A 21,679-nucleotide genomic window follows, 5' to 3' on the forward strand; every position below is an offset into this window, starting at 1 on the left:
AACTCTGTGGTACTACACTGACAGTGGTAGAGAATGAAAGGGACTTGGGGGTGGTTGTGCAGGCAGATATGAAGTTCTCTGAGCAGTGCAGACGGGCTGCAAGAGTAGCTCATGGAATATTGTCAATGATATACAGGAATTTTTCCAGCAGGGATAAGGAGGTGATTATTCAGGTCACAAAGGAGGTTCGGCAGGCGAAGGCGGATTACGAGAAATCTTTGGCAAAGGATGCTAAGAAAAACAGCAAGGATTTCTTTACTTATATAAACTCTAAAAGGAAGGGGATGAATATGATTGGTCCACTTGACATCGATGGTTCGACTGTTGATGATCCTGCTCAGATGGCAAACAAACTGAATGAGTATTTTGCATCTACATTCACACGTGAGGAATTATTACAGTTTGAAAATGGAAGAAGGTTATCAAATTGTAGCAGTGTGCTTAATGATTTTGTAATAACTGAGAGCAAAGTGGAGGAGAAATTGTTGAAGTTAAACATAAGAAAGGCACCAGGGTGGATGGGATCTATCCAGTTATTTTAAAGGAGGCGGCAAAGCAACTAAGCAAACCCTTAGCCATAATTATGAGAGCATCCTTGGACTCAGCGGAGGTTCCCAAGGACTGGAGATGTGCAAATGTGTCCCCAATTCACAAAGGTGGATCGAAGGGTGACACGAGTAATTACAGACCAGTTAGTTTAACTTCTGTTCCGGGTAAAATAATGGAGTCACTGGTTAAAGATGCATTGCAGGATCATCTAGACAAGACTGCAGCAATAATTCAAACACAGCATGGGTTTGTTAAGGGAAAGTCTTGTCTGACAAATTTGATTGGTTATTATGATGTGGTCACAAAGGAACTGGATGCGAAAAATAATTTTGATATCATATACTTGGATTTCAGGAAAGCTTTTGACACTGTTGCGCATGGAAGACTACTGTACAAATTGGAGCAGAATGGTATTAAGGGTAAGTTGCTACAATGGATAAAAGGATGGTTAAGTGGGAGAAGACAGAGGGTGGTAATCAATGGGTGCTGCTCTTCATGGACTAATGTTATTAGTGGAGTCCCACAGGGTTCGGTGTTGGGTCCACTGTTGTTTTGTGTATTTATCAATGATATTGATGAAGGTATATCAGGCTTAATGTCGAAGTTTGCAGATGACACAAAGGTTGGCAGGGTTGTTAATGACAGTAATGGCAGTGTGCTACTGCAACAGGATCTAGATAATTTGGGCAGATGGGCTAAGAAGTGGCAACTGAAGTTCAACCTTGACAAATGCAAAGTACTGCATATGGGTAGAAGTAACCCCAGAGAAACGTACCAACTGTGTGGTACTACACTTAAGGTGGTAGAAAATGAAAAAGACCTGGGAGTAATTGTGCAGTCAGATATGAAGTTTTCTGAGCAATGCAGACAGGCTGCTAGGGCAGGTCATGGGGTTTTGTCAATGATATATAGGAATTTTGCTAGCAGGGAAAAGGAGGTGATTGTCCCTCTGTATAAGGCAATGGTCAGGCCACGCCTTGAGTACTGCGTACAGGTCTGGAGGCCTCATTTTAGGAAGGATGTAGATTTGCTTGAGCGTGTACAGAGAAGAGCAACACGATTGGTGAGGGGAATGAAGGGATTCTCTTACCAAGAGAGGCTTAAGTTCTGCAAATTGCAGTGGCTGGAGACTAGGCACCTGCGCGGTGATCTGATTGAGGTCTATAAGGCCTTGAATGGGTTGAGCACGCTGAATTCTGATGGGATCCTTCCACTTGTTCAGATTACGAACCTACGGGGACATAAGTTCAAATTAAGAAAGGACAGATGTAGAATAGATGTGCGGAAATTTGCCTTTAGCCAGCGGGTGGTTAATTGCTGGAACAAACTTCCATCTGTCGTTGTGGAAGTTGATAGGTTAAATAAATTTAAGGAGGAACTGGACAGGCATTTGGAGGGAATGGTGTGATGATTTTTTTTTTTTTTTTTTTTGGCTGATGCTGCATAAGCTCCTACACTTGCTTTCTTGCATCATGTGCCACTACTACTACTACTACTACTATTCCATTGTATAAGGCAATGGTCAGGCCACACCTAGAGTACTGTATACAGGTCTGGAGGCCTCATTTCAAGAAGGATGTAGAGCTGCTGGAACGAGTACAGAGAAGGGCAACAAGATTAGTGAATGGAACAAAGGGGTGCTCTTACGAAGAAAGGCTTAAGTTTTGCAAATTACAGTGTCTGGAGACTAGGCACCAGCGAGGTGATCTGATAGAGGTGTATAAAGCCTTGAATGGTTTAAGCATGCTCAATGCTGATGGGATTCTTCCTCTAGCTTAGAAACATCACCTGAGAGGGCATAAATTCTTCCCTTGTGGTGGAGGTTGATAGCCTAAATAAGTTTAAGGCTCAGCTGAACAGGTATTTTGAACAAACAGAGGGGTGAAGTGGAAGTGGGTTTTTTTTTTTTTTTGGCTGATGCTGCATAAACTTGCTTTCTTGCATCAAATGCCTCTACTAATGCTAATGCTAATATCGTAATTGGCTTGTTTCTAATTCTTCAGTTTCATTTTCTGCCTACACCAAAGCTCGCAACAGTTGTAAAGCAGTTATTAATCAGTCCAAACTAGAGTTTGAACAGACTAAGAGTAGAAAACTTGCTTCTTTCCCCAATGGTAGCCGAGAATTCTGGTCTCTTGCCAAAGGTATTGGCCGCAACTTTTGCCCATCTCTGCTCCCACCTCTGTCCAAACCAGTTGGTTCTGTTGCCACTTCAGCCACGGATAAAGCTGACCTGCTAGCATCCCATTTTTCTTCAAGCTCATGTATTAATGATCTTGGTAAAACACCTCCCACCATTCCCAACATGCTCCATTCAATGCCTCCTGTGGTCTTCCGTCAAAAGGATATCAGAAGGATTTTGATGAATCTTGATGCTAAGAAAGCTCCAGGTCCTGATGGTATTTCTCTACTTGTTCTCAAAACCTGTGTTCCCGAACTTACTCCTATTCTTTGCCGCCTTTTTTCACTTTCTTATTCGAAAGGTGTTTTTCCTTCTGCTTGGAAATTTGCTCATATCCAGCCAGTTCCTAAAAAGGGTGACAAATCCCTCCCATCCAATTATCGTCCCATTGCAGTTACTTCTACTTTTTCTAAAGTAATGGAGAAATCAATTAACCGCCAACTCTTAAACTACCTAGAAACCTTCCGTCTGATCAACTGTCACCAGTATGGATTCCGTCAGTGTTGATCCACTGGAGATATTCTGGCTTATGTTACCCATTTATGGACTAATTCAATGGAAAGGTTCGGTGAAACACAAGTAGTTGCTCTTGACATCTCAAAGGCTTTTGATCGTGTTTGGCATAAAGGTCTTCTAAACAAACTTCCATCTTATGGTTTGCCAACTGTTTTTAGTAATTGGTTATCCAGTTTTCTCTCTGATCGCTCACTGAGGGTGATGGTAGATGGCTCTCTGTCTTCTAACTTCTCCACTAATGCTGGTGTCTCCCAAGGAGGTTCAGTTCTTTCCCCCACTCTTTTCCTCTTGTATATTAATGACCTTCTTCCATTGACTGGAAATCGTATCCATAGTTTTGCCGATGATAACACATTGCATTCAACTTTCCATTTTGAGAAACCTTGTCCTGCTCAATCAGCTTCAACTTCTCGAAAATCTGCTACCAATTCCTTAAATGCCGATCTTCAGGTAATTCTCTAGTGGGGCAAAGACAACTTAGTTGATTTCAACCCTTCTAAAACTCAGTCTTGTCTTATATCTCGCAAAAAGGATTCTTCTGCTCCTCTGCTTATCTTTAGTGACACTCTGATTTCTAGGCAAAATGATATATCTCTTTTGGGGATTACCCTGACTTCTAATCTCTCTTGGCAGAAGCACATTACAAATATTGCTTCCTCTGCATCTAAAAAACTTGGTTTTCTCTTTCGCTCTTGGCGTTACTTTTCTTCCAAACAGCTGCTCACTCTGTATAAATCGCAAATCCGTCCTGCCATGGAATATTGTTTCCACATCTGGGGTGGTGCCCCCAAAACCTCTCTCAGGCTTCTTGATTCCATTCAGAAGAGGGCAGTTAGGTTAATTAATGATTCATCTCTAACAGAGTCTCTCCACTCGCTTTCTCATAGACGTACTGTTTCTGCTGCAAGCCTCTTCTACAGATACTTCCATGGGCACTGTTCTTCTGAATTGGCTTCTATAATTCCTGCTCTCTCTTTCAAAACAGTCCGAACACGTGCCGCCACTAGCCAACATCCATTTACTGTCCAACTTCAAACCCATAGAACCAACTTTTCATCTTCCTCATTTATTCATTCAACTGCCGTTTTCTGGAACAACCTTCCTTCATACGTATTTCCTGAAAATTACAATTTACAGAAGTTCAAGTCCAATGTCAACAAATATCTTCTTTCGTCTTCTTAACTTCAAACCCAAGCACGGTAAGTACTATAGGTTCTAATACCTCTCGTGTTTGGGGTTCACATAAAAAAAAAAAAAACATTGCTAAATCTTTGCTGTTTGAGGTGCTTGCAATTTGATATGGATTATAACTTCAGCAACTGGCTTTTAGCAATAGGTAACCCCTTTAATATTAATATTGTGTTGGTGATTTAAACTTCCCTCCCCCTCCAAAATAAACTGATTTCCCACTCTGGTGAATGATTATGCACTGTGTGGTACTGTCATCAAGATAGAGCTTATGCCAATTTCGCCACATGTCCCATAACTTTAAAGTGTCTTTTTAATTAGATTATAAGCCATTAGATGTTGGCTTTTCTGTTGTTGCCTCCACCAGCTTTGATGAACATTTGAAGACAAAAGTGAACAAGATGGTTATATGTGAGAAGGATATTAACAAAGATCTAGTCAACAAGGAATAGATCTTTGGTTACCAAAATTGTCAGCTTTTGACAATTTTGGTAACCAAATCCTTGTTTTAGAGCACTCCTTTTTCATCTCAGGACCAGATCTACAACTTCTTCAATTTCTGGAGTGTTCATCTTTTCATATTATTATCTGTTTTGCTGTTCTGGGCAAGTCCAATTGTTCTGTATTCATTCTTCAATCTAACTTCTGTGCTTATGTAGATGATGTCTTTTTTGCAGTTGATGTTTTCTCTAGTTGTTAGTATTTTATCATATTGCTGAGTTTGCTTGCTGAACAATTCAGAGCTTTTTGATCATGTTTAGCAATTTACACTGTTGATCTTCCCAAAACAAAATACTCTCCTTTTTCATTATCTACAAATACCAACCAAGAGTAACAGTCAAGTCAATGCCTGTTCATCCTATTGAGTCAATTAAATTTTTGAGCATTTACATAGATTCCAAACTTTATTTTTCTTAACATTTCTTAAATCTTAAAACTGATTTTCTATTTTAAAACCTTTGTGGTCAGTCAGATGTTATAGGCACCCATTTTAAACAGAAGTAGCATTAAGTATTTTCACATATACAACTTATTCCTTTTCCTATATTCTTTCTCCATTTGCACATTTACTGTAACTTGTGCCCTTTGTCCATCACCTCCATCCAATATTTTGTTTTGTTTTGGCTCAGTGTAAAGATGTGTTATCTTGAAGTTCACTCTAGTCACTCACTTTATACCCAACTTCAAATTGTGCTAGTGCCAATCCCGGTGCGTTGGAAGCTATATGGGAGAAATCTCAGGTGCCGTCTGACACGAACATACCTGCATTGGAAGCTAAAAGGTCATCCATCATTTGCCTGCTAAAACGTTTTAGCCATGAAGAGTGATTTATTTGATATCTGCTGTACTGAAGTTGATAATTCCTCCTGGATACCCAAGATCTGCATCCACTCTTCAAACCCTAATCTTACAGATTGAAGAAGATAGATATCTTTTTTTCATCAACAAAGATGTGAACTAGTGTAATTGTTATAAACTTGATCCTGATTTCTGATTCAGCCTATAAAAATATGAACAAGACAGTTTCTATAGATTTTTGTTATTATTGTGTAATTTTTATTGCTTCAATATAAGTTATATAATTTGCTGTCTAACTTGCTAAATTTTTATGCTATTTTTCTTTATTTTATTGTGAGCCACCCAGTTAACATGTCCATTGTAATTGCCCCTATTATTATGATTAATTTCATCTAAATAAAGGAATTTTATATAATAATGTTATTCTCATAATGTAATGTAATCTTATAATGTAAAATCAAATTTCAGTAATTCAAAGCTATCTGGGACTAATCAATTTAATTTAACCCCAAAAGCAAGGAGCACTGAAACATGTCAAAACAGAGTGTTGGCCTTTTTTTGTGTACATGTTCAGTATAGTTTGTTTATTATTATTGTTTATTGTTTGGTTTTTGGAGCATTAGCAACTAAGGCCATATTGCTCCGGGATATGCAGTGGTCATTCCCTGACCTTTCCACATCCTCCGTATTTGGTGGTGACAGGCTTGAACCCCGGTCTAATCAAGAAGCGTGTGCTACGCACTGCTCCTTCCCACCTGGCTACGGAGGCACCCTCAGTAAAGTTATTTTATTATAATTAGACTGAGTCCTTTATTAACTTGGCCCTTTAAACCCTTGATTAATTACTTATATTACTTATATTTTATAAATAAAATTATTCATCTATTAAATATAGGTCATACACATCAGTCACAGCCATATGTATTTACTCGAAATCCATCAGAACTTCAAGGTGAGATGGTGCATACATCTCTGGTAAAAAGTGCACGTGGATTTGGTTTCACTATTGTTGGAGGGGATGAGGGTGATGTTGAAGAGTTTTTGCAGATTAAAAGTGTTGTTCCTCATGGTCCTGCCTGGCAGGATGGAAAACTTCAGACTGGTAGGTTTATTTTTACTTGTTTTGATGTTTATTTTTATTGGTTTCAATAATTAATTTAATTAATTGTGAAAGCTGTGTTAATATGAAAAAATATGTTGTGATCTTGGATGTTTTTCATATTGGAAAGAAATTTTTTTTGTGTTAACTTCAAACTTGTTAAAAATAAGAATAAAAAACAACATTGTGTTCTTGAAATGTAGTATATTTTTCATAAATTGTTAATAACAAAAATCAGTTATCACCACCATAGTTATAACCACCATAGAAATAGTGACATTAATAATTCAATTAAATTTCAAGAAGAAACAAAGTTGGTTTGTGATTATCATGAAGATGAAATGATAACAAATGAGGAAAATTCAGCAAAGGTGTAAAATATGCCATTCATGTCTTGCATATTTTATGTCTTTCACTAAGCATTGGATAGTAACTGTTTTTCATCTAATTTTTTAGATACATCTGCTGCATTTGATTTGGTAGTAATTCTGAATTCATCGGTCTTATTCTTACGTAGATGGCAAGTTTTTTTAATATATTGGCACTTTTGTTGACTGAGCAAGCTTTTTTCCCAGCTTGAGAATGAAAGTTTCTCTTATATAATGCATATTGGTCTACCCCAGTGTGGGGCTATCAGCATTATTTTCTGCATCTTTTTTTTTTTTTTTTCTTTTCCCACATGGTAACTATATTCTTATGTTGATAATGTTTGTTTGCATATAACGTCTCGAGCTGATGTTCATACAGATCTGTTTTCCTCTTTAGTTAATTCATTATTTGTTGATTAATCTCTCTCTCTCTCTCTCTCTCTCTCTCTCTCTCTCTCTCTCTCTCTCTCTCTCTCTCTAATATGTGCACTCTGCTATGAAGGTTAAGTTAATATTATTTATTGCAAAAGTAGAATACAGTAGAACCAGTGGATATGGTAACTAAATGAATTTTAATATGGTAAAGAAGCTTTTAGGGTAATGAACCCCTTCCTCATCTAAGTACATACATACAGAAATGTAAACATAACCTAAAATGTTAGGAATGGAATAAACTAAATAAGCAGTGCGTGCTCAGATTGCTGGGAGAGTGCGTGCTTGAATGTGAGAGTGTTTGATCGCTTACTATGTCAGATCAGGTGATCATTGTTGGTACCCAGTGCGTATATGAGATGACTGCCAGCGTTTGCCATGCTTTAACACTACAGACTCCAAAATTGAGTGTAGTTTTGTATCTCTACTGTGATTTAAAACTTTATGACAGCTAGATATCTTTAGCGACTCTAATCGTAGGCAGTGATAGTAGTGCCAAGACTGGTCAATCACTTCGCTGTCATGGCTGGGATTGCAGTCATGTTGAGTTGACCAGAAATGCTCTGCGATTGCAGAGTGCATAGAGACATATGCAGATGGACCTATCATGTTTCGTGAGGCGGTCATCGAGTCGCCTGTAGCTTTTCTCCACATGGCAGCTGCCACAATCATGGCAAGTGATCCAGTATACAATAATGCTGCGTAAGAGAAGGGCAATGGATGTGTTTACTCTTGAAACTAGAGATCGGAAACTTCTACCAGGAAGTTTATTATCTGTGTGCCTTCTTCCCAGATTTCTAGGATCTTACTTACTCTGGTCTGAGGCACACAGATAATATGGGATATAAGCAGTAGATACTGTTTTGCTGTCATTGGGGGGGGGTCGAGTGCCTTGGGCGAGTTGCAAGTATTTGTAGTGAGCACTTGTCCAACACATGGGCTGGATAGCCACAGTTGGTGAGGTCAGCTTTTGCCCTAGAAACCTAGGTGTCTAGCTTCTGAGCTGGAATGACTCCAAGCTCTAGAGAGTAGAGCGCATGCAGTGCTGTTCAGGGGATAAGGGGCATGCACTGACCTGTATTTCATGAATTGCCCGCAGCACATCAGTTTCCAGATGCGAGCCACCCGTCTTACTAAGACATTCAGGAAAGAAAGGGTCTTGTTTGCTTCCTATTCTAAATTGAACTGGATGAAGGGGGATAGAGAGTTGAGGTATTCTAATAGTGGTGTATTTGAACTATGGGGAATGATGGTGAAAATATCATCTATGTACCTACACCACATGGGGATTGGTACCGGTGGGTTCAGGAATGTGTGTTCCTCTAACTCCTCCATTGTAATGTTGGCAACGATGGAACTGATAGGGGTGCCCATAACCGTACCGTGTATGATTGTAGAGAAAGTCACCAAATGTGATGACACTACCCTATAAACACAGGTTAAGGGTGGCACAGATATCTTCTGTAGAGATGTTCTATCTGATAGGCGGGTGTCATTCTCTAAAATATTATTTTAGAGAATTATTATTTTAGAAATAATAATTAATATTATTTATTGTTTTTTGAAATCTGAAGTTGGATTTATTGTTGGTGTTGAATCAGAGAACTATGATTTAGTTCTCATAATTTTTTATGAGAACCTTTTGCAGAATTTTAATTAAGAAAGTTAAAATTTTTGTATTGAGCTTTAAATTGCTTGTGAAAGTAGCTTGACTATTCATAATTAGCATTTGAAAAGTTGAGCTATGATAACAGCAAAAGAATATGATGACATTTCAAATGTAAAGTGCAGTAGAAGTTTCATGAATAGGTTCAAACGAGACTATAAAATCATTTCAAGAAAGAATTTGGAAAAATTCTAAAGAATTTGTCATTGAAATTAATAATTTGCTTTCAGAAAATCAAGTTGATAAAAAAATATTTGGAACAATGGTTAAACAAGATTTCTGATATACGTGCGTGTGCATGTGTTTAGGGAGAGAGAGAGATATGAAGGTTTTGTAGAGGAAAACCTACAATGGGAGCAGGTTTTTTTTTTTTTTTTTTTTTTTGCTGATGCTGCATAAGCTTGCTTTCTGCAAGCTCATGCTGCATCAGCCAAAAAAAAAAAAAAAACCCGCTCCTATTTCGCCCCTTTGTTCATTCCTTCAATTTATTTAGGCTATTAACTTCTACAACAAAAGATGGAAGTCTGTTCCACCAATCAACTACCTGCTGGCTAAATGCAAACTTCCACACATCTATCCTACAACTGTCTTTCCTCAATTTGAATTTATGTCCCATCAGCATTGAGCATGCTCAAACCATTCAAGGCTTTATACACCTCAATCAGATCACCTCGCAGGTGCCTAGTCTCCAGACACTGTAATCTGAAAAACTTAAGCCTTCCTTCGTAAGAGCAACCCTTTGTTCCAAAGAAAACTTCATATCTGCCTGCACAATTACCCCCGGGTCCTTCTCATTCTCTACCACTGTCAGTGTAGTACCACACGGTTGATACAAATCTCTGGGGGTTACTGCTTCCCATAGGTATTACTTTACATTTGTCAATGCTAAACTTCATTTTCCACCTCTCAGCCCATCTGCTCAACTTTTCTAGATCCTCTTGCAGCAGTGTACTGCCACCAGTGTCATTAACAACCCTGCCAACCTGTGAAATTTTTCCACGCTCAGTGAAATTTTCTCCCAGGCTAATTTAATTGCACTATGGTGACTTGTTACATAGTTCCAAGATCAACATTTTAAAAAAATAATCAAGTATATTTCTTGTAATATTTGCGTTATATGCATTTATCCGAAGTCTAGTCATCACTTGGTACAGTGTTAGACATCGTTACTTTACTCGAACATTGTATCATAATTAATGCAACCTTCTTACATTTCCGAAGATTAATAATGGCAGATAAGAATTAAAAAGGAATGCCTGGAGGCGGTACGAAGCCTACTAAGGTAAGAAAAATACTGAATTTGAAAATTAAATTAAATTATACGTTTTGAAGCAAATCAATTCCATTCAACGACAAGTGGATGTGTGCAATAATTTAGGACTGGCAGATTCCACTGTAAGGGCAATTATAAAAAAATAAAGAATTAATTTTAGCAGTGGGAAAGACAGCTGTCCCACTGAAAGCAACTAGGCTGGCTATTATAATTGAAATGGAGAGACTTCTAAATAATTTTATTGAAGCTAATATCCAACGCACAATTCGGTTAAGTTAAATATTATTAAAGAAAAATCAATTAGCCTATATGATGATCTGAAGAAAGCTCACCTTTAAAAAATAATAATAAATAAAATGTGGAACCATTTAAAGCTAGTTAGGGCTGGTAAGATAGATTTAAAATCCAGGGAGAAGCTGCAAGTGCAGATCAAAGGAGCCGAAACTTTAAAAAAAGAACTTCTGAAAATTATTGAATAGTGGTGTTAAACTTCTCAACTAGTTTTTAACATAGGTGAAACAGGACTTTTTTGGAAACGAATCATTAAAAGAAGTTTCATATCGAAGGAATTAAAAAAAAACATGTCAGTCTTCAAAGCAGTGAAGGATTGGTTGACTTAATTGTTGGGTGGTAACGCTGCGGGAATTTTAAAGTAAAACCGCTTTTAGTTTACTAGGAAGACAGACAAAGTACAACCCAAAATTGACCAGAGTTATGAAAACTCGACAGCACGGGGCCATCGGATTAATAAATTTGTGATTTTAAGTTTAATTTTGATACGTAATTAGCATTAGAATTGATACATGATGCAAGAAAACAAGCTTATGTAGCATCAACCAAAAAAAAAAAATCTAAAATTTCCCCCATCCACTCGCTCCAAATGTTTGTCAAGTTCTGCCTTGAATCTATTTAAGCTATCAACTTCTACGTCAGATGGAAGTTTGTTCCAGCAATCAACCACCTGCTGGCTAAAGGAAAAACTTCCGCACATCTATCCTGCAACTGTCTTTCCTCAATTTCAATTTATGCCCTCTTAGGCGATTATTCTGAGCAAAAGGAAGAATCCGATCAGCATTGAGCATGCTCAAACCATTCCAGGATTTATACACCTCAATCAGATCACCTCTCAGGTGCCTAGTCTCCAGACACTGTCATTTGCAAAACTAATCTCGTTGCCCTTCTCTGTACTCGTTCCAACAGCTCTACATCCTTCTTAAAATGAGACCTCCAGACCTGTATACAGTACTCAAGGTGTGGCCTGACCATTGCCTTATACAAGGGGATAATCACCTCCTTATCCCTGCTGGAAAAATTCCTATATATCATTGACAAGATGCCATGAGCTATTCTTGCAGACTGTCTGCACTGCTGAGAAAACTTCATATCTGCCTGCACAATTACCCCCAGGTCATTTTCGTTCTCTATCACTGTCAGTGTAGTACCACACAGTTGATACGTTACTCTGGGGTTACTGCTTCCCATATGCAGTACTTTACATTTGTCAATGTTAAACTTCAGTTGCCACCTCTCAGCCCATCTGCTCAACTTTTCTAGATCCTGTTGCAGCAGTGTACTGTCATTAGTGTCATTAACAACCCTGCCAACCTTTGTATCGTCTGAAAACTTGGACATTAAGGCTGATATACGATCATCAATATCATTTATAAATACAGAAAACAGCAATGGACCCTACACTGAATCCTGAGAGACTCCACTAATAACATTAGTCCACAAAGAGCAGTGTCCATTGATTACTACTTTCTGTCTTCTCCCGCTCAACCATCCCCTTATCCATAGCAGCAATTTGCCTCCAGTGCCACACTGCTCCAATTTGTGCAGCAGTCTTCCATGTGCAACAGTATCAAAGGCCTTTCTGAGATCCAAATATATGATACCAAAGTTATTCTTTGTATCCAGTTCTTTTGTGACTGCATCATAGTATCCAATCAAATTGGTCAGACAAGACTTCCCCTTTACAAACCCATGCTGTGTCCGAGCTATAACTGAAATCTTGTCTGGATGATCCTTCAGTGCTCCTTTAACCAGTGCCTCCATTAATTTCTCTGGAACAGAAGTTAAACTAACAGGTCTGTAATTACCCGTGTCTCCCTTTCTTCCTCCTTTGTGGATTGGGGTCACATATACACATCTCCAGTCTATGAGTACCTCCCCTGAGTCCAAGGAAGCTCTCATAATTATGGCTAAGTGTTTTGCTTCCTTGCTCCCTTTGCTGCCTCCTTTAATATAACTGGATAGATTCCATCCATCCCAGGTGCCTTTCTTATGTTTATCTTCAACAATTTCTTGTACTCCCCAAATTCCAATTCTGCACTGCTTATGTCTGTGTGACACCATGTCTCTGATATCCCAACAATATCTACCTTTGATGTCTTGACTAGCACTTCAAGCTCATTGAATTTATTAACTATACTCCTAGCATTGGTGTATATGCAAGTATACACCCACCTGTTTCTATTCTTAGTTACCCTAACAGAGCTCATGTATTTACTTGTTCCACTATGACTCCCATCAGTCCTGGAAATCCCTATTGCCTTGCTTTCCAGGCTGCTGCTCAATTGCATTTCAATAGAAGCAGTGCAAGAATCACTTTCACCTCTACCGGTGGCTACTGTTACTCTATTAGTCTGTGTATCCCCCCCCCCAAGCTAGCAGTTTTCCGACCCACCTAACTCTGCCTTGATAGCATCAGCAAATCCCTTTAGAAGCAGTCTCTCCTGTTAACAAGCACAGATCAGGCTGAGAAAAATTCTACCTCTTGAGCCTTGCACAAACTCTCCAGGGGTGAATTGATCGACAAGGCTCTTATCATATACTCCCTCCTATTGTGTCTGGGCAGAATTGCAGGCACTTTCAAATTCAACCCTAACTCACGGCTTTTTTTCAGCATTGATTTGTACTTGTTTACCAGCGGAATTACTTGTAATAGTAATTCTGCTGGTCTCCTACTCTTAATATCATCAGTACCAATGTGTACAACAATATTCTATCCAGTATATCCAATTCTATCCAATATATAACGGGATCTATCCAGTTATATTAAAGGAGGCAGCAGAGGAAGTAAGCAAACCCTTAGCCATAATTATGAGAGCTTCCTTGGACTCAGGGGAGGTACCCATAGACTGGAAATGTGCAAATGTGACCCCAATTCACAAAGGAGGATCAAAGGCTGACACAAGTAATTATAGACCTGTGAGCTTAACGTCTGTTCCAGGAAAATTAATGGAGGCACTGGTTAAAGAAGCACTGCAGGATCATTTAGACAAGACTTCAGTTATAGCTCAGACACAGCATGGTTTTGTTAAGGGGAAGTCTTGCCTGACCAACTTGATTGGATACTATGATGCAGTCACAAAAGAACTGGATGCAGGGAATAACTTTGACATTATATACTTGGATCTTAGAAAGGCTTTTGATACTGTTGCACATGGAAGACTGCTACACAAATTGGAGCAGTGTGACATTGGAGGCAAATTGCTGCTATGGATAAAGGGGTGGTTGTGGGGGAGAAGACAGAGAGTGGTAATCAATGGACACTGCTCATCGTGGACTGATGTTATTAGTGGAGTCCCTCAGGGCTCAGTGTTGGGTCCATTATTGTTTTCTGTATTTATAAATGATATTGATGATGGTATATCGGGCTTAATGTCCAAGTTTGCAGACGATACAAAGGTTGGCAGGGTTGTCAAGGACACTACTGACACTATGCTGCTGCAACAGGATCTGGAAAGGTTGAGCAGATGGGCTGAGAGGTGGCAAATGAAGTTTAACATTGACAAATGTAAAGTACTACACATGGGAAACAGCAACCCCAGAGCAACATATCAACTCTGTGGTACAACACTGACAGTGGTAGAGAATGAAAGGGACTTGGGGGTGGTTGTGCAGGCAGATATGAAGTTCTCTGAGCAGTGCAGATGGGCTGCAAGAGTAGCTCATGGAGTATTGTCAATGATATACAGGAATTTTTCCAGCAGGGATAAGGAGGTGATTATTCCATTGTATAAGGCGATGGTCAGGCCACACCTAGAGTACTGTATACAGGTCTGGAGGCCTCATTTCAAGAAAGATGTAGAGCTGCTGGAACGAGTACAGAGAAGGGCAACAAGATTAGTGAATGGAACAAAGGGGTGCTCTTACGAAGAAAGGCTTAAGTTTTGCAAATTACAGTGTCTGGAGACTAGGCACCAGCGAGGTGATCTGATAGAGGTGTATAAAGCCTTGAATGGTTTAAGCATGCTCAATGCTGATGGGATTCTTCCTCTAGCTTAGAAACATCACCTGAGAGGGCATAAATTCAAACTGAGGAAAGACAGATGTAGGATAGACGTGCGGAAATTTGCCTTTAGCCAGCGGGTGGTTGGTTGGTGGAACAGACTTCCATCCCTTGTCGTGGAGGTTGATAGCCTAAATAGGTTTAAGGCTCAGCTGGACAGGTATTTTGAACGAACAGAGGGGTGAAGTGGAAGTGGTTTTTTTTTTTTTTTTTTTTGGCTGATGCTACATAAGCTTGCTTTCTTGCATCAAATGCCTCTACTAATGCTAATGCTAATATCACCCCTTTGCTCCAGGCAGACATACCCTGATCCTGTCCATCTAACCCTTTTGCACAATATGTTCCCCGTTTCCCTGAAAATGAGTCACCTACAACAACTAGTTCATTTGGGAACATCGCATTCTGCCTTGGTTGTTGCCGCTGTGTTGCGTGATGTTCAAGTGCAAGCTCTGGCATTGATGTGGGCAGCTGAGAGCTTCTTGGGCCCCTCATTTTAAATCCTTTGAGGGTATCCACCCTGTCCTTCAAGCTCTCATATAAGCCCATAAAACGCTGAGTTTGCGTCTGATTTCCTCACACTCCTTGCATCATGCACAGACAAAGACATTCCCCTTGGCAATATTACGTTCCGTTCCTGATTGCTCACACACACATCAAACAGGCAGTGCATTTCAATAGTCTGTTATTTCGGGGAGACAACTGTCCCCCTCACTTCTCCCCTGAGCCACAGCACTTCCATTAGTTTGAGCTTTTTGCTTTGCTGCTCTGGTCTAAGTCATGATTTCTATTCAAGTTCAATAAAATTCCACTACAAAATATAATCCTAAACTTATATCCCAATGCAGTTATAACACTATATATATATGTATTTCAGTATGGAATATTATTTCCGAGTTACGTTATATGACTTCCTTATCCCCTGTGAACTTATGTATTCATTTGTAATGTTACGTTTGTAAAAACTAGGCCACTATATTTATTTAGTTAAAAAAATATTTATTTTTTCAGTTCAATTGACAAAGAAATTTAATAAATTCAATAAATTTTACTGATTAATTGATACTACTCTACTCGCTATCTAGTTTCCGTTAAACCTTACACTATCTAGTTCGGTGCACACGTATCGTATAACAGTGGCGGCAAGTTGCGAACGGTAAATCTACAGACACAAGGTATTATTTACTTTCCAAATCGCACTGTCTAAATTCAGGAAAACCACAGAGCTTGACTAGGTCTATAAGCTACTTATAGAAAACAATTTAATCTAACAATTAAGTCAATAAAGTGGCTAAATACAATTAAAAACTTAGTATTCGTGGCAGCTACAAAACTTGTCCAATACATGGATTTGATACCCTTACGAATACTAAGTAATAACCTACAAAATCTCTATCTTAGTTCAAATTAAACTAAAGTATTGTTACTAGGAATATAAAGCGACTCTAGAAAATAAATTAATATGCCAATTTAACTCAATAAAAAAGCAAAAGGTTCTCTATTAGCTGGAGCCGTAAAAACTTCACCTGTTCACGTGTATTCTCGCACCAATGCAGTTAGTTAGTAATGTAGTTACTTACCACATAATTATATATGTATGTAATGGAGAATATTTTATATGTGCAAATTTTTAATATTAAATATTTTGACCTATATTTGTGCTTCTTTCCCTACCGTTTATTATCGATTAGGAAATATCCTATGGCCTAGATCGTGACTCACAAATACATATGTTATATTATGGGAATACAGCACTCGCTTAGCACTTATTCACTTAGCACTCTGTTTTTCGGGAACGAATTATCAGCGTTAAGTGCAAGTCACCTGTACATGGTAGACAGAAATCTGGTTAACACCATTGGAGATAACTTATTTTGACTGTCTTAATCAACAAACATTAAACTTTGAATATGGAATCGTTTGAAAAAAGATTGTTTATAACTTTCATTCATAAAATGTGTACATGGTATAGAATGTTTATAGCGAAATCTTTATTTTATTTTTTTTTTAAGATTGACATCAGCATGAATATTAAATTCTTACTATGTTTGAAAAACTAAATTTGTTATATTATTGTTCCATTTTTAGGAACAACAAAAGATCTCAGAAAAGATCACACAAAGACTCATGTATGACTTATTGTTAGATCTGCATTCAGCCAAATCAGATTATGGAAATTTTAAAAACAATTCAATCTAAGGAAATGCAATTTGACTTTCAGGCACTGGCTGTCACTCTTGTAGACAATTGTCTGCCAAATGGCTAATGGCAGAGGGCTCATGTGACAAGAGATTTATATTGTACATGTAGTGCAAATCTTGTAAAAAAAAATTCAGACGAAACCTCTGAGGGATATCACTAGTATTCCTTTTGAGTGTATCAGTCTGATACTGTGGACGTACTTCATCATGAATTGCCTTGGTATTAGACTATGTGCTTTAAATAAAAAGCACTGTTCATTTGGAGAAGTATATTGCTATTTACTTAAAATGTATGCCCTTTTCCCCATGCCTATGTTTAGTTCCTTTGGAACTTCATTGGTGGGGAAGGAGCATGAGGCCTTTGCCCTAAATCCATTGACTTTTAAAAGTTTTGCACTATGAAATGTCAGTTCAGAGACATCAAACAGTTGTTCAGCATATTGTCAATGGATTTCGAATTTTTGATAACAAAATATTGGAAAGACTGTTTACATTAACTATGGGAATTGTTTACACAATTAACAACATGCACATATCAAATGTTAAGATTGTATAATTGGTTGCTTTTCTACATTTACTTGAATAGCTTGAAGTTTAATTTTGGTTACCATGTGTTTTAAAAAATGATCTGCAATTATTATCCAATGCAAGTAAGTAAATATTAGTTAGATTTCTATTTTGTTATTTTTTCATATAACTGATCAGCATATTATATTTATATATTTTATTTTTTCTCTCTCTCTCTTTTTTTTCTTCCCTTTATGTTAATAGGAGATGTCCTGGTCTATGTTAACAGTACTTGTGTGTTAGGATATAGTCATCAAGATGTGGTTGCTCTTTTTCAGTCTATAGCTCCAGGAAACACTGTTCGTTTACAAGTTTGTCGAGGTTATCCATTGCCCTTTGATCCCAATGATCCTAATACTGAAATAGTAACTACAGTTGCTGTATCAAATTCACCAGGATCAGAAAAACAGATACCCTATACTGGTGTTGGAAATGCTGATATGAATAATTCTAGGATAAGAAATACAAACACTGGTTCAGATTCTTCAGATTCTGTAGCAAGATCTGCAAAATCTATGCCAGATCTGAGCACTAAGCCTTCAAGTCATAGCCAGCCACAAAGGCATAACAGTGCTGACTTGCTCAATAGCAATAATGAAAACACTCCAGATATTTTGGACTTCAATTATCAAGGTAATGGCAAGCCTGAATATCTGACTTTGGAAATCGTGAAAGGAAATGCCGGTTTTGGATTCACTATTGCTGATAGTGTGTATGGTCAAAAGGTAAGGCTTTTCAGTATAATTTTTAGTAAAATTTTAATAAGCTGGTTAAACAAACTTATTTTGCATATAAAGCATTTTCATATATAGTCAAACTTGGTTATAACAAGCACGGAAATAACGAGATCATGGCTGTAACGAGCAAAAAGCCATAATGATTTGAATTTATGCATATTCCCATACAGTCGCTCACTGTTATAACGAGTGCACTATACAGATATATCGAACAAATTTTAGTAACTATGCAAGCATTCTTAATTGCTCAGGTAGTTGAAAAACCCCAATTCTTGGAATAGACAAAAATGAAAATGGTGACTTAGCTTTGACCACCTGCATTGGATTAGTGGCCAGTTTATGACCTTATCCTTTCGGAGGCTATACAATAATGCATTGGTGTTCCACTTATTGCATTACTCTACTTACAGATTATCTTGTATTCACTGAACCATAAATTTATTTCGGGACTTCTAAGAACTTTGTATGCAGATCACTTTATCATTTTAAAGTGAAATCAGTTAGAAACGAACCTTTCCTTTGGAAACATGTGTACTAACAAAAGAAAGTCTCTCTTGATTCGCGAAAAATTTGAAATTATTCGTGAGTTAGAACGTGACGCAAAAAATGTTGAAGTGTGTAAAAGTTTTTCTTTATCCTCTTCAAGTGTATTGACATTGCGGAAGAATAAAGATGTTTACATATCGGCACTGGAGAAGAACATAACTAAAAAGAAAAAGAAAACAAAATTTTAGAAAGTCCGAGGTTACAAAAGTTGAGGAAGCATTACTTCAATGGTTCACCACACAAAGAAGTGCTGGATTTTCAATAGACAGTCTGATCTTGAAGGTTCAAGCGGAAAAATTTGCTAAGCAATTTTTATGCAGCGAATTTGTAGGTAAATAATTATATAGTGATATTTATTCGGTCTTGAGAAGGTGAGTTAGCAAACGGGAGAAGAGGGATGCAGGTCATGTGGTACAAGTGGGTGGGGCAATTGCATCACTACAAATGCACAGGTAAATAATTATATAGGTCATTTCCTGATTAGATATCGACCAGTGCCTTTCGACGGGTGTGTCTTTTATGTAGAAAAGATTTCACTTACTCCGTAATACCTCCACTTTTTATGTAGAAAAGGGTGTGTGGGGTTGGCAAGCAGGGGACAAAGCCCCCTAGTAATCATTATTTTATTTTATATTAATCATAATCATTAATTTATATTTTTATTATTTTATTGCTAATTAAATGTTTATATATAGGGTATAACGCAGTAAACCAACTGAGGCTTAGTCTTTATAGGTTCTTTTTGCCTAATGACTCCTTTGTACTCTTATACTTTTATGCTAAAATCTTATATATCTGCTCTTTTGGTTTGAAGAATCACTTTGGACACTTACATTATTATATTGTACATATACACTCTTACAGTAGTAATTATATATGTCCCCCCCCAGTTAATTTCGAATATTTTTAAATTTCTGAAATTTAATGAAAATTTAGACTAACAAATTCACGAGTCAAAAATTTTAGAAATTTCTTTTCATCAGTGACTGTGATAATTAAATAATTAAAATTGGTTAAATAATCATATTACATATAACTTTTGTCTTCTAGTAGATGGCATGATTACTTAAGTAATCAAGCTATCTAATACCTACTAGACGACAAAAGTTATTGTCTAGAAAACTTTATTTCCTGGTTGCTGTTTGAGACTGAAATCTCAACTTATGTTTAGAATGGTTATGGGGACATCCTTTTGTTCATTGTTATACTCAGTATTCCGATTTTACGAGAACTGTGATGCCTTCTGTAACTGTGATAAATGCCACGAGTTAGGTCAGAATACAGTCAGTTCTGCTATAACGTGGTATGTGTAGTAGTAGTAGTAGTAGTAGTAATAGTAGTGGCATGTGATGCAAGAAAGCATGTGTATGAACTTTTGCAGCATCAGCCAAAAAAAAAAAAATCACACCATTCCCTCCAAATGCCTGTCCAGTTCCTCCTTAAATTTATTCAACCTATCAACTTCCACAACGACAGATGGAAGTTTGTTCCAGCAATTAACCACACGCTGGCTAAAGGCAAATTTCCGCACATCTATTCTACATCTGTCTTTTCTTAATTTGAATTTATGCCCCCTTAGGTTCGTAATCTGAACAAGTGGCAGGATCCCATCAGAATTCAGCATGCTCAACCCATTCAAGGCCTTATACACCTCAATCAGATCACTGCGCAGGTGCCTAGTCTCCAGCCACTGCAATTTGCAGAACTTAAGCCTCTCGTGGTAAGAGGATCCCTTCATTCCCCTCACCAATCTTGTTGCCCTTCTCTGTACATGCTCAAGTAAATCTACATCCTTCCTAAAATGAGGCTTCCAGACCTGTACGCAGTACTCAAGGCGTGGTCTGACCATTGCCTTATACAGAGGGACAATCACCTCCTTCTCCCTGCTAGCAAAATTCCTATATATCATTGACAAAACCCCATGACCTGCCCTGGCAGCCTGTCTGCATTGCTCAGAAAACTTCATATCTGACTGCACAATTACTCCCAGGTCTTTTTCATTTTCTTCCACCTTAAGTGTAGCACCACACAGTTGGTACGTTTCTCTGGGGTTACTTCTACCCATATGCAGTACTTTGATTTGTCAAGGTTAAACTTCAGTTGCCACTTCTTAACCCATCTGCCTAAATTATCTAGATCCTGTTGCAGTAGCACATTGCCATTATTGTCATTAACAACCCTGCCTAATGTGTTCCTAAAAATCTTTGCATTTGGTATTTCATACAATAAAAACAAGAGGGATTATGGGGGAAATGGGGTAGGGGCAGAGCACTCAAAAAAAAAAAAAAAAAAAAAAAAAGAAAGAAAAGAAAAAGGTTCATTCTAGTAAGTAAAATACCAAAACAAAGTTAGAAACCCAATAAAATTGCTAACACAGGTTTAAACATCTTAAATTTCTAATAAATATTATAGTAAATATTGCACTGTAATAAATACATACTAATTAGTATTTCTGTTCACTGTTTTTTTTTTTTTTTTCAGATTATAAAATTTAAAATAGTAAAAAATATATGCAATCAATAATGACGAACAAGGCATGCAGGAATTGCACAAGTAAGATACGGAGTAACAACATGTTTTTTATATGATTAATGATTGAAGATTCTATTGAAGTGAAAACACATTTCACCACAGAATTCTGGCTATCGGCATTAGCATTAGTAGAGGCATATGATGCAAGAAAGCAAGCTTATTCAGCATCAGCCAAAAAAAAAAAAAAAAACAACCACTACTCCCATTTCACCCCTCAATTCGTTCGAAATACC

General features: G+C 37.7%; 1 protein-coding gene across 1 annotated transcript in view; it reads left to right on the plus strand.

Annotated features, from left to right (window-relative positions):
* The window catches only part of Magi (membrane associated guanylate kinase, WW and PDZ domain containing protein magi), a 569,393-nt gene that overhangs the window by 397,617 nt on the left and 150,097 nt on the right, over positions 1 to 21,679 (plus strand). The window contains exons 11-12 of the mRNA XM_090385296.1: positions 6,630 to 6,836; positions 17,836 to 18,356. Of these exons, the coding sequence (XP_090241422.1) occupies positions 6,630 to 6,836; positions 17,836 to 18,356 (728 nt within the window). The remainder of the gene's footprint in view (positions 1 to 6,629; positions 6,837 to 17,835; positions 18,357 to 21,679) is intronic.

The sequence above is a fragment of the Mastigoproctus giganteus genome, chromosome 11 (assembly GCF_048544385.1).
Source record: "Mastigoproctus giganteus isolate SK-2022 chromosome 11, ASM4854438v1, whole genome shotgun sequence".
NCBI classification, from domain to species: domain Eukaryota; kingdom Metazoa; phylum Arthropoda; class Arachnida; order Uropygi; family Thelyphonidae; genus Mastigoproctus; species Mastigoproctus giganteus.